Genomic DNA, 14,904 nt, shown 5'->3' on the forward strand with positions numbered 1-14,904 from the left:
ATTGGTCGGATATAGATGAAGACATTACACGGCTTCTTACCACTTGCACCCACTGTGTTCAGTAACAAGCAGCCCAATGGGCACCAGTTTCTCCCTGGCTGACGCCGCAGCTCCTGTGGAAATGTCTAAATATAAATTTTGATGGGTCCTTCCAAATAAGTACTAGCTCATTTTAGTGAATGATTATTCCAAGTTTCCCTATGTGGTGTGTTGTTTGTCCATGTCCACAACAGCCACATTTTGCCTCTGTCTCATAATATTTTGCAACTGAAGGACTTCCATATACCATGTTTACTGATAACGGTCCCCAGTTTGTTTCTCGAGAATTTGCAACTTCTTGGCAGGCTAATGGTCTTTACCATCTCACAACTCCCTCTGTTTCATCCTCAATCTAATGGTGAGGTCGAACACATGGTTCGGACGCCTCAAACTCAGATGCAGAAGTATGTATCAAGCAGGTCCCCAAAAACTGCTTTTTTACCTTTTCACTCCAGTGAAGGACAAGAGCCTGCCAGAGTTGGTACATGAACACCAACCATGGAGCCTCCTTCACCTGCTGCATACAATGCTGCCCGCCACACGCTGCAGCAGCCGCAATTGTCAAGCGATGAAGTGGATGTCCGTGCCGTCACTAGTGTTTTCCATGGCTCATAATCTCAGTTCCTTGTGAAATCAGTGCTTTTTTTTTTTTTTTTTTTCAACCATACCTTTCCCTGTACTGTGCATTTTTCTGTGTGCATGTAATTTTCTCACCCCCTAGAAGGGAGGAGTGGTGTACCTACACACCTGACACATGCAATTTCAGAGATCATGTGTCCATACAGTTCCCAGACCTGCTTACAGAGGCGACCTGGGTTGTTCCCCTGGAGCACCCTGGTGAGCCACCAAAAAATAGTATCATTTAAGCAATCAAAATCAGTACCCAGCCTATTTCTGTGACCTGTGTTACTGTTGTCCAGTCAATGTATTCAGTGCTATGCACAACATGTACTTCACTGTATCTTATGTGTTGCTGTATAAAGTGTTATGTTCCATAAATCATGTTTGTTCTTGCTATAGCAGATTGACAGACAAGACATTACGTTCAACAATTTCATTGTTTTAAAAACAATCCCAACCACAATTGAGGATGTACGTATTAACATTCATTCCTGGCATTAACTACAAGTTATTTAACTTCATACTTACTGTTATGAGGGTGAGAAAGACTGACACAGTCTTTGTGGTATGCCTTTGGACAGGTCTTGTGTTCACATACAATGAGGTCTCCAGCATCACCACAACTGAAGCAGATCTTTTCACCCCTCACTCGTTTCTCATCTGCTTTGGTTGGCCGAGGCCTCTGCTCTTCTTCTGCAGGCTGCAATTATGTAAATAGTATGCATTATTATTGCAGGCTAAATCAAAATTGTATGTCTCACCATTATTCAAAAGAAGTGTCACTAAATTTTTATACTTATATACTTATTGTTTACATTCATTCAAAGATTACCAAAATCAGTGTAATGTATTAACAATGATATTTCTCCACCACAAAGATACTGTAAATGTAACAACAACAACAACACTGACTCTATTGCAGCATCAGTCTCAGGCAAGCCATCACAGTTTGCCAAAGGATGACTACTGTGGGTTTAAAAGGACATTGTGGTTTTAAGTCCCTTGGCCTTGGTGCCCTGCAAATTCATGTAAAACAACATTGAATGAAAAAGAATTGTCAGCTCCAGGGTATGTGATTTTGTCATCGAGGTTGACAGTTTGGGTGACAGCAACTAAAGTCAGATGGTTACAAGTGAGATAAAACCCAGGTAGCTAAGAACTGTAGCCGGTCACTGAAATATAATGTAAGAAGAGTCATCATAGTCAGTACTACTAAAATGGGGAGAGAAAATAAAGACTGTACAAACTAGTTACCCAGTAACTTAAACCGTTAGATAAATAAAACACATACTTAAAAATTTAAAAATGCATGACATTGCAGAAGTAGAAAGTAGCTGGAGGCTACTCAGAGCACATCTATGGTGAGAGGACAGCCACCACGAAATTCAGAAATTTGGCACTAAAATAAAGCTGACATAGCATTCTGCAATGCAGCATTCCACAGTAGCAGTGAACTAGATAACATGTTGTGGCACAATCATGCACTTCAGTGGCTAACTACATGTCACAACACAACTGCCTGGAGCAAGTATAAATGCTTTCCATTCGGCCATTAGCAGCACTTGTACTTCTGACTAATATCAGCATTGTAACATTCTCCAGGTCAGTCTCCGGTCAACTGTTTGGTCAGGCAGATACAGTTGCATCAAGCAGCAGCATCGAACTGGCACCACTCAGTCGAGGTCATCCCCCAGATGCCATAGCCTGACACCCCAGCCAGCCTCTGAGGGTCCTGGGTTCTATGTGGAACTTCTGCGTGTCTTTGCCATCCACTTGCGAGCTGCTGAGCTGACTCCAGTCTTGCATCCGCAAGGCGATGCACGCTACTGTTATACTGCTGCACCATTCTGTTGCCTAAGCCTACCCTCATGCTTCATACTTGCCACAGCAGGCTCCCAGAAGCAGTGATACACTTCCTGTATGTACCCAATGATTACTAAAGGATGTTGTACACACATCAAAAAAAGTTTTGCGTCACCCTGGTTCCCAGAACTCCTGAAGATAGATGTTGACTGTGGATATTGTATCACAGACACAGTCCCTTTGACTGTTCAGAGATGTCACTAAACCTACCCAAAGATGTAAACAACCATGCACGAGCAGCACCTATTACATGGAGGTTGTCCGACAGCCGATCAGTTCCAGTCATTCCACCAGGAAGGAGGTACACAGCTCGTGTTGTCTGTAGTTCAACCATGCCTAGACAGTCAATACCGCAGTTCGATTGTGTCCACATTGTTACTTTGTACCAGGAAGGGCTCTCAATAAGGGAAGTGTCAAGGCATCTCAGAGTGAACCAAAGCGATGTTGCTTGAATATTGACGAGGTACAGAGAGAGACAGGACTGTCGAGGACAAGCCTCGCTCAGGCTGCCCAAGGGCTACTACTGCCGTGTATGGCTGCTACCTATAGATTATGGCTCGGAGGAACACTGACAACAATGTCACCATGTTGAATAATGCTTTTCATGCAGCCACAGGACATCGTGTTACGACTCCAACTGTGCACAATAGGCTGCTTGGTGCGCAACTTCACTCCCGACGTCTGTGGGAAGGCCCATCTTTGCAACAACAACACCACGCAGTGCAGTACACATGGGTCCAACAACATGCCAAATGGACTGCTCAGTATTGGCATCACATTCTCTTCACCAATGAGTGTCGCATATGCCTTCAACCAGACAATTGCCGGAGACTAGTTTGGAGGCAACCCAGCCAGGCTGAATGCCTTAGACACACTGTCCAGCGAGTGCTCCAAGGTGGAGGTTCCCTGCTGTTTTGGGGTGGCATTATATGGGGCTGACGTATGCCGCTGGTGGTCATGGGAGGCACTGTAATGGCTGTACGATATGTGAATGCTATCCTCCATCCGATAGTGCAACCATATCGGTGAAGCATTCATCTTCATGGATGACAATTCACACTACCATTGTGCACGTCTTGTGAATGACTTCCTTCAGGATAACGACCTTGCTCAACTAGAGTGGCCAGCATGTTCTCCAGACATGAACCCTATCAAACATGCCTGGCATGTATTATAAAGGGATGTTTATGGACGATGTGACCGACCAACCACTCTGAGGGATCTACGCCGAATCGCCATTGAGGAATGGGACAATGTGGACCAACAATGTCTTGATGAACTTGTGAATAGTATGCCATGGCTAATACTGGCATGCATCAATGCTAGAGGACATGCTACTGGGTATTAGAGGTACTGGTGTGTACAGCGATCTGGACCACCACCTATGAAGGTCGCACATAGACACAACAAGAAGACTTTCACAATTAAAGCTTTCAACCATTGGCCTTTATCAACAATACCCACACACACAACTGGAGCCTCAGGCAACTGAAACCACACTGCGAGCAGCAGCACCGGCGCATGATGGCACTGGCGACTGTGTGGGGGTAAAGAGGCCGAGGTGGGGAGGGGGAGGAATGGTATGGTGGGGGCGGCGGACAGTGAAGTGCTACAGGTTACACGGAGGGCAGGGGAGATGCGGGGAGGGGGGGGGGGGGCAAAAAAGTGGTAAAGGAGAGAAATACAAAGACTGGATGTGGTGGTGGTGGTGGTGGTGGAGGAGGAGGAACGATGGCTGTGAAGTGCTGAATGGGAACAGGGAAGGGCCCAGATGGGTGAGGACAGTGATTAACAAAGGGTGAGGCCAGGAAGGTTAGGGAACGTAAAATACATTCCAGGGAAAGTCCCCACGTGCGCAATTCAGAAAAGCTGGTGTTGATGGGAAGGATCCATATGGCATAGGCTGTGAATCAGTCATTGAAATGAAGGATATCACGTTTGGTAGCTTTTTCAGCAACAGGGCAGTCCACTTGTTTCTTGGCCACAGTTTGTCGGTGGCCATTCATGCGGACAACCAGCTTGTTGTTTGTCATGCCTACATATAATGCAGCACAGTGGTTGCAGCCTAGGTTGTAGACCACGTGACTGGTTTCACAGGTAGCTCTGCCTCTGATGGGAAAGGTGATGTTAGTGACTGGACTGGAGTGGGTTGTGGTGGGACGATGTGCGGACCTAGATTCAAGACCTGACCCACCACCATCTACTCCAGTCTCATCACTAACATCACCTACCCCATCAAAGACAGGGCTACCTGTGGAGCCAGTCATGTGGTCTACAAGCTAAGCTGCAACCACTGTGCTGCATTCTATGTAGGCATGACAAACAACAAGCTGTCAGTCTGCATGAATGGCCACCAACAAAATGAGGCCCAGAAACAAGTCGACCACCCTGTTGCTGAACATGCTGCCGAAGATAATATCCTTCTTTTCAATGACTGCTTTGCAGAATGGGCCATATAGATCCTTCCCACCAACACCAGCTTTTCTGAATTGTGCAAGTAGGAACTTTCTCTGCAATACATCCTACATTCCCAATACTCCCCTGGCCTCAACATTCATTAGGCATGTCCTCACCCATCCAGCCTCTTCCCTGCTCCCATTCCAGCACCACACAGCCATCATTTCACCACCACACCGTGTCTTTGTTTGGAGATGTAAGCAGGTCATAGCACAATTCGTAAAGAACTAAGTACCATGTGTGCAGAAAGCTGAATTAATGTTCAAATTTCAGGCTTGCAGCTGGTTGTCAATTCATTGCATGATATTTTAAAAGCCATATCAAGGTGAATAAATTCATCAGTGTATTTCACGACAGAGATTACTGGAAGCTGTAAACTGTTGGAGGTTATCAAGTTGGACAACTTAGGTCCTTTTGGGTGAACGCCGGTAGAAAAATCTTCATGTGTCAATCATAAACCATTTTTCACACTATGTAGAAATGACAGCCATTACAAATCAGGAAGAATAGTGGCATACGCCATGATTACTAATCGATTATTAAAGTTCAGTAGTCCAGAGACCTCGATTAGGACCCAATGCAAGAACTTCATGTCGAAACGAATGAAGCACGGAATTTGCAAATTAAAAACAAGCATATTACACTCACTAGTACGTGGAAGAATGGAACGAGTTCACAGGAATGATATGAAGGTTCTCAAGTCACTTTGGGAACTGCCTTCATAATGACTGGAATATGCTGTTACCTTACATTGTTGTGGTTTACAATTTGAAGATTCGGAAGAGTCTATGACTATAGAAAGTAATGTATGTATGGAAGATGCTTCTAAAATTTGAGATATGACACCCATAGTGGTGGAAAAACAGTGCATCAGTGCAGAGTTTTTTAAGACTTTAAGGATGATATGGCGTCAAGTGCAAAAAGTGAATACCAAGGCCCTAGAATGACAGAAACACATATTACATAGGAAGACAAGTAACCTAAATACCATGTAGGGCAGTGGATAATGTTGACAAACCCCTACAGCCCAAGGTGAAATACTAAAAAAAGAATGCTCATTATCAAGGCCCGTAAAAAGTGGTCAAGGTGACACTGCTGGTAAATATGAAATTACAACTCTCAACCCTTTCAGAGTATGCTGTAGGCATCCATCTCAAAAAGGGTGGAGGAGGTAAGAAAGAAAAAGTGGCATGACGAAGTGAACAAGCCACTGCAGCAGCCGATAATACTTACTTTGAGAGATGTGTTAAGACCTGGGGGGGGTGGGGGGGGGCAATTGAAATACACTCCTGGAAATTGAAATAAGAACACCGTGAATTCATTGTCCCAAGAAGGGGAAACTTTATTGACACATTCCTGGGGTCAGATACATCACATGATCACACTGACAGAACCACAGGCACATAGACACAGGCAACAGAGCATGCACAATGTCGGCACTAGTACAGTGTATATCCACCTTTCGCAGCAATGCAGGCTGCTATTCTCCCATGGAGACGATCATAGAGATGCTGGATGTAGTCCTGCGGAACGGCTTGCCATGCCATTTCCACCTGGCGCCTCAGTTGGACCAGCGTTCGTGCTGGACGTGCAGACCGCGTGAGACGACGCTTCATCCAGTCCCAAACATGCTCAATGGGGGACAGATCCGGAGATCTTGCTGGCCAGGGTAGTTGACTTACACCTTCTAGAGCACGTTGGGTGGCACAAGATACATGCGGATGTGCATTGTCCTGTTGGAACAGCAAGTTCCCTTGCCGGTCTAGGAATGGTAGAACGATGACGGTTTGGATGTACCGTACACTATTCAGTGTCCCCTCGATCACCAGAGGTGTACGGCCAGTGTAGGAGATCGCTCCCCACACCATGATGCCGGGTGTTGGCCCTGTGTGCCTCGGTCGTATGCAGTCCTGATTGTGGCGTTCACCTGCACGGCGCCAAACACGCATACGACCCTCATTGGCACCAAGGCAGAAGAGACTCTCATCGCTGAAGACGACACGTCTCCATTCGTCCCTCCATTCATGCCTGTCGCGACACCACTGGAGGCGGGCTGCACGATGTTGGGGCGTGAGCGGTGGCGGTGCGGGACTGTAGCCCAGCTTCATGGAGACGGCTGCGAATGGTCCTCGCCGATACCCCAGGAGCAACAGTGTCCCTAATTTGCTGGGAAGTGGCGGTGCGGTCCCCTACGGCACTGCGTAGGATCCTACGGTCTTGGCGTGCATCCGTGCGTCGCTGCGGTCCAGTCCCAGGTCGACGGGCACGTGCACCTTCCGCCGACCACTGGCGACAACATCGATGTACTGTGGAGACCTCATGCCCCACGTGTTGAGCATTTCGGCGGTACGTCCACCCGGCCTCCCGCATGCCCACTATACGCCCTCGCTCAAAGTCCGTCAACTGCACATATGGTTCACGTCAACGCTGTCGCGGCATGCTACCAGTGTTAAAGACTGCGATGGAGCTCCGTATGCCACGGCAAACTGGCTGACACTGACGGCGGCGGTGCACAAATGCTGTGCAGCTAACGCCATTCGACGGCCAACACGGCGGTTCCTGGTGTGTCCGCTGTGCCGTGCGTGTGATCATTGCTTGTACAGCCCTCTCGCAGTGTCCGGAGCAAGTATGGTGGGTCTGAAACACCGGTGTCAATGTGTTCTTTTTTCCATTTCCAGTAGTGTATTTGAGAGAGACGTTAACTATGCTATGAGGACGAAAGAAAATTGAATGAATGTAAGGCAGGTATCATAATAGCCCAGCCAGTAGCATTATCATTTATTAAGTGAAAAATATACACCTGAAGGGGAGGGGGAATCACAGGTTAATATAGGTGCGAGATTAGCCACTGCAAATGTGAAAAGCTGGTACATTAATTCATGGTGTAACCACCAGAATGTTGAACACAAGCATGAAGATGTACATGCGTTGTGTTCTATAGATGCCAGATATCAGTTAGTGGAACAGTGTACTATGTCTGTTGCACTTAGTCAATACAGGAATGGTTAATGCTGTTTGTGGATGACGCTGGAGTTGTTATCCGATGAAATCCCATGTGTGCTCCACTGGAGACAGATCTGGTGAATGCGCAGGCCAAGGCAACATGTCGACACTCTGCAGAGCATGTTGGGTTGAACAGTGGTATGGGGGCAAGAATTTTGCTGTCAGAAAATACCTCCTAGAATGCTGTTCATGAGTAGCAGTACAACAGGTCAGAACCACATTTACGAACAAATCTGCAGTCAGGGTAGGTGGGATAGCCACGGAAGTGCTCCTGCTCCCCAGACCATACCTCAGGTGTACGTCCAGTGTGTCTAACATGCTCCTGCTCCCCAGACCATACCTCAGGTGTACGTCCAGTGTGTCTAACATGCAGACAGTTTGTTAACAGGTCCTCACCTCGCCCCTCCTAACCAAAACAAGGCCATCACTGGCACTGAGGCAGAACAGCTTTCATCACAAAAAACAATAGACCTCCAACCTGACCTCCAATAAGCTCTCGCTTGACAACACTGAAGTTGCAAATGGTGGTGTTTTCAAGTTAGAAGAATGCACCCTACAGAACATCCGGCTTGGAGGTGTGCTTGAAATAACCAGTTTATAACAGTATGTTGTGTCACTGTGGTGTCAAGCGCTGCTGATATTGCTGCTACAGATACAGTACAATGCGCAAGAGCCAAATGCAAAATACAATGATCTTCCCTCTCGGTAGTGCCACATGGCCGTCCAGTGACTGTACATCCTCGTGACCATTACAGGCAGCTCGTGTACAGTGGCTAAATTCCTGACAAGTCTTTCTGCAGAATCACTGAAGCAACATCCAGCTTCTCGTAGCCCTATTACACAAACTCGTGCAAACTCAGAGAGGTGTTGATAATTTCGCCTTAAAGACATTCTTGACTAACATCAACTCCTTACGTCCAGTCTCAAAGGTAACTAACACCCAAAAATGTTACAGAATGTATTTAAAGCAAATCTTATTTGCCTCATCATAGTGGTGCTACTAGCACCAATTTTATGGAACTGACGTGAAATCTGAACAGATATCATCTTTCAGATGTACAAACACGCCTATCTCAGCTCCTGCTCGGTGTTGCCTTTTTTTTCTGTGGGCATATTTTAGATGCAGACTGTTGACAAAAGGCCTATTCCATGTATTTCAGTGAAATTATGCATGTTTTAGATTTATATGAAACACTAGAAAAGAAAGTAACCTACAGCTGGCATGTAGTGTAGCACTGGAGAGAGAGAGAGAGAGAGAGAGAGAGAGAGAGAGAGAGAGAGAGAGAGAGAGAGATGTAGTTGAATGGTTTTGGTGGGCAGTGATTTTTGCACATGTTCCTTCCAGGGTGGGGCAGAATGAAGCAGTGATCTGTGCTTTATCATTAAGATGACAGCAGAAGAGCTGCACCAATGTGGAGGGAGCAGATAATATTTCTCTGCCATTGGTCCAAATTCTCATGGGGACATGTGAGATATGACTATTTCTCGGGGAGCAATACAATACTGGAGGAGCAATACAAAATGCAGAAGTAATCCACATACAGAGAAGGGGGACCAACGGCCCTACAGCTGCTGCTAGGCCATTAATGGCCACTAACAATAGAGATACAATTAACACTGAGCCCTGTGGAACACCATTCTCCTGAATACGTGGGAACTATGGGATGCACCAAATTGAACATGGGACATACTGGGCGATAGGAAGTTTTGGATAAAAATTGAAAGTGGGTGCCACAGACTCCACTCATACAATATAGCAAGGATATCATGTTGAAAGTTCGTGTCATACGCTTTACGCAAGTCAAAAAAGATGGTAACCACATGTTGGTGTCTGGAAAAGGCTGTTTGGATGGCAGGCTTGAGGGACACAAGATTATCAGCGGTAGAGCGACCCAGTTGGAAGCCATCCTGACATGGAGCCCGTACGCAACATGACTCCAGGACCCAACCCAAATGCCGACACACATATGTTCCAGCAGCTTACAGAGAATGTTGGTGAGGCTGATGGGCCGATAGCTATCCACATCAAGCAGATTTTTACCGGGTTTCAGCACTGGTATGATGGTGCCCTCCCACCATTTTGATGGAAAGACGCCATTGCACCAGATCCGGTTGTAGATGACAAGGAGATGTTGCTTGTAGTCAGACGAGAGATCTCGAAACATCTGAATGCAGATCCGACCCGGCCAAGGAGCTGTAACGGGGCAATGAACAAGGGCACCTGAGGAGCTCCCACTCTGTAAAGGGGGCGTTATACGGTTCACTGTGGCGTGTAGTGAACGACAGGACTTGCCTTTCCATCCGTTTAAGGGTGCGAAAGGATGGGGGTAGTTCTCTGATGCAGAGGCTTGAGCATAGTGCTCGGCAATCGCATCTGTGTCGGTAGAGAGTACGCCGCTGATGTTAATGCCACGGACACCTGTTGGGGTCTGGTACCCAAAAAGACATCTGATCTTCGTCCAGACTAGGAAATGTGAAGCATGGCACCCAATGGTCAACACATACCTCTCCCAAAACTCCTGTTTCTGTCATTTTATGAGCAGGTGGACGTGATCACGGAGCCGCTTAAAGGCTATTAGGTGCTCTTTGGAAGGGTGCCACTTATGTCACTGTAGAGCTTGCCGACACTCTAATTGCCTCAGTGACGTCATTTGACCACTAAGGGACTGCCTTTCACCGGGGGCACCCTAGAGAATGAGGGATCGCATTTTCTGCCACAGAAACAATTGTTGTAGTGACCTGCTCAATCACAATATCGATGGCACCATGTGGGGGAGAGTCAACGGTGACAGCTGATGTGAAGGCTACCCAGTCTGCCTTGTTTAAAGCCGATCTGGGAAGGTGTCTTGTGGGCATCACGCCAGGGGAGTGACAGGAAGATGGGGAAGTGGTCACTACCACACAGGTTGTTATGTGCCGTCCAGTGGATAGATTGGAGAAGTCCAGGGCTGCAAATTGATAAATCAATGGCCGAGTAACTACCATGAGATACACTGAAATGTGTGGCAGCCCCAGTATTTAGGAGGCAGAGGTCAAGTTGGGAAAGTAAATTTTTGACACCTCTGCCACGGCCAGTAAGCGTGATGCTACACCACAAGGGGTTATGGGCGTTAAAATCTCCCAATAGTAGGAAAGGTTTAGGGAGTTGATCAATCACTGCAGCCAATGCGTTCAGGGGTACTGCACCACTTAGAGGGAAATCATTGCAGACAGTTATTTCCTGCGTCGTCCATATCCTGACAGCCACAGCTTCAAGAGGGGTTTGAAGGGGCACAGGTTCCTACATATCGAGTTCAGGACATACACGCAAACTCCACCTGACACACTATTATATTCACCACAGTTCCTGTAAAATCCCCTGAAGCTGTGAAGGGCAGGGGACCACATTGCTAGGAACCAGGTTTTCTGGAGGGCCATGCAGAAAGCAGGTGTAATGCTTAACAGTTGCCGTAGCTCAGCCAGGTGGTGGAAAAAAACGAAACAATTCCACTGGAGGAAGAAGTGATTGTGAGACTAGGATGTTATGAAACACTCAATGAGGCGGTCTACACTCCAGGGCCACCTGCTGCCACAGACATATTTCATGACGAGGCTGTATCTATTGTGTCTCAGGGTCTGGCGAGATCTAGGTCCTCAGCAGACACCAGAATCTTCACCTCATCCTCAGGCACAGAGCTTGTAGACAGCGGCAGTGTGGGTGCCACTGCAATTCCCATGATTTTCGAGGTCTTCTTTCTGGATTTCTCCTGCTGATCCTTGGGTTTCTCTGGCTTAGAGAGCTTCACTGATTCCATCTCAAGGGCAGAAGATGATTGTTTATCTCTACGACCAGCTGGATTTGGACACTTCAGCCAATGGCGGGTGTCATCTTTTTCACTAGCAGAACTGGGAAGGGAGGGGCCCCTTCCTAGTGAGAGGCGCTGAGAAGTGGGGACTGGTGTCTTCAATGGTGGGGGGAGGGGGGGCAGTGCTCCCGAGGTAGGTTGTGGGAGCAACAATAGGGAGGGAAGTGCCCCCCATCATCAAGGGGGCAAGTGTAGTCTTCCAGCTCACAGCCGACTGGAACACATGAAACTGATGGGGCTACAACTGTTCTCATAGCAGCGGAATAAGGGGAGGTCATAGCCACAGGATGTAGATGCTCAAATTTTCTCTTAGCCTCAGTGTATCTCAGTCAGTTCAGGGTCTTGTATCCCATGATTTTCCTTTCCCACTGTAAAATCCTGCAGTCTGGTGAGTATGGGGAATGATGCTCTCCACAGTTGACACAGATGGGAGGTGGGGCACATGGAGTATTGGGATGGAATGGATGTCCGCAATATCGACATGTGATGCTGTTAATACAGCAGGAAGCCATTTGACCAAACATCGAGCACTCAAAGCACTGCCTTGGGGGGAGGGATATATGGCTTGACATCACAGCGGTAGACATCACCTAGACCTTCTCGGGTAATGTGTCAGTCTTGGAGGCCAAGATGAAAGAAACAGTGGCAACCTGATTATCCCTCGGACCCCGAAGGCCACGCCGGATGAAGTGAACTCCCTCCTGTGGAATATAATACTCTGGACCACATTTAAGCTCTTATGAGGCGCGATGGTAATGGAAACATCCCCCAGCTTATCAGAAGCAAGTAACACTCATGACTGGGCAGAGGATGCCATTTTTATCAAGATTGACCCTGACCGCATTTTGGACAAGCCCTCCACCTCCCCAAACTTGTCCTCTGAATGCTCTAGAAAAAACTGATGCTTCAGTGAGACAAAGGAGTCCCCATCAGGATCATACTGCCTTGCATTGCACTGAGACTTGGAACGCTTAGAGACTGCTGGCATTTGATCACCAACAAGTGATGACGAGGTATGCTTCATTCGCCCTGATTCCATCCACTCTGACCAGGGGCCCTTCCCACGTGTGCCACCCAGTCACAGCAAAGGCCACCTGGCAGGATGGCCATTTCCGGGAGTCCCGATGCGCCAGCGTGACGGACATCTACTCCTTGGCATACATGGGGAGTTAACGCAGCAGGCATCAGCAGAGCGATCCCTGTGTAGTTATGGGGCTACAACCAGCAGGGTACATGGTGGCCCCACCACAACAGTCTCGCTACCATACTGGGTATGAAGTGCAAAGCATTCCATGGTCATTGTCAGTACAGAAAACGGCATTGCTTAGTGGGTGGAGGAAAATGCACCCAGGAAGGTATCCTCACCCAAGAGATGGAGGATGAGCAGGACTGCAATGCCACGACGAGAAAGTGGGCTGAAGATCTCAACGCACGATGGACTCTATGCACCATGTAAGGCGCCCTTCCCCAACTGGCTCGCTCTTCTGGAAAATTTTGAAATATGGAGGTCAACCCCTACAGGGGACCATCACACAAAGGCCGAAAGGTGTGAGACTCCTTTTAGTCACCTCTTACAACAGGCGGGAATACCTCGGGCCTATTCTAACCCCCAGGCCCGCAGGGAGGTATTTCTCGTGGACAGATGTGGGAAGATGTAAACTACATTTCCTTACAGCCCACCCACTTATTTTCATTAAGTAGTAGCTCAAGGGGAACAGAATACCTAAATTACCAAACTATGGGGTATTGTTCAATGGGACTCTGTGTGACATCTCGAGACAGACTTTTCGGCTTCCTGCGACAAGAGGCTACGACCCTCAATCTAATGTGTCATCTGCTGCATCTACCTGACAATCCTTTTTAACTGACAGGAGGGAGGGCAGAGGAGGGACAGGTTGGCACAGAAGACAATAAAAACCTGAATAATACAACTGATACCACTATGCTTGTTTCTCTTTGAAAGTTCATAGCTCCACTGAATGGGCGCGTCAGTGCAGAATTGGTGTCCCAGACCATGTAACAATACCATGTTATTTTAGTAGTTCACATGTTCAGCAACAGCTTGACATTCTCCGAAAGGGGGATGAAATGTTGTGGTGTTTATGAATTGCATTAAATACAGCATGGTAACTTCTGAAGCACTGACATCAAGATTTCAATCCATTTTTATCAGCCAGTCACAGCTCATGTCACATGATTTGCCAGCCAATGGCAGCAGATATTTAGAGCATAGGACATGTGATGTAGTCAGCCAGTAGCAACATTACTGTTGAGTAGCGTGAACACACCAACAGGAGAAGTTAATGGTTTAAATTACTATACATACAGCATAGCTACAAGAAAAGCTAACCTTTCACATGTAATGTTGATTGTCAAAAATTTCTACCTATTTTTTCAGTGGGTGTGGTTAGGCAGGATCCTAATAGCACAGCTTAAACTGTAGAAGCTGAATATTTCTGACAAGCACAATTATAAATTTCACCGCCATGCATCGAACATTTAGTGGGTTACCTAGCTGAATAAGTGTGAAACTGCTCAAGAATTGAACTGGCCCAGTTCTAAAAGTATAATTATACTTCACGCCATCATTATCGCATAATTTGTAACCTATGAAAGAACTAAAATAAATATGAAAACTAACCTTGAAGCTTGACCTCTTTTTATCGTGTGATATCCTTTAAGGTACACCAGACACAAATGTGCCAGCAACAACACAATTCATCTTACCTAAAAGAAAATTTACTTTGACAACGTTTCTCACACCACCACTACACTTCTCAAACCACCATTTTCAGTGTTTCCCTGCAACCTATTAGAAATGTAAACAGACTTTGTTTTAAACCTTTTAACATATTTTGCTATTGGCAGATACTTGTGTGTACACTTCTGTTTAGTTGCTGCAAATGGTGCATTCTCTTTGCAGTCTCTTGTTTATGTTTTATTGCTGCAGTAGCACACTATAGTAATTTTTTTTGTCAGATATCATTTCTTATCAGTGAAAACTACAAAAATTTAACTGAAAACTAAAATAATGAAAAAATTTCCAGGTTTATCTCTGATTTCCTGTCTGTCCTGG

At 46.6% G+C, this 14,904-nt stretch overlaps 1 protein-coding gene across 3 annotated transcripts in view; it reads right to left on the reverse strand.

The window, feature by feature from the left end:
* LOC126356002 (histone-lysine N-methyltransferase NSD3) overlaps nt 1–14,904 on the reverse strand; it is a 105,236-nt gene that overhangs the window by 12,461 nt on the left and 77,871 nt on the right. For all 3 annotated transcript variants that reach the window (XM_050006645.1, XM_050006644.1, XM_050006643.1), the window contains one exon: nt 1,189–1,360. In XM_050006645.1, the coding sequence (XP_049862602.1) occupies nt 1,189–1,360 (172 nt within the window). The remainder of the gene's footprint in view (nt 1–1,188; nt 1,361–14,904) is intronic.

The sequence above is a fragment of the Schistocerca gregaria genome, chromosome 3 (genome assembly GCF_023897955.1).
Source record: "Schistocerca gregaria isolate iqSchGreg1 chromosome 3, iqSchGreg1.2, whole genome shotgun sequence".
NCBI classification, from domain to species: domain Eukaryota; kingdom Metazoa; phylum Arthropoda; class Insecta; order Orthoptera; family Acrididae; genus Schistocerca; species Schistocerca gregaria.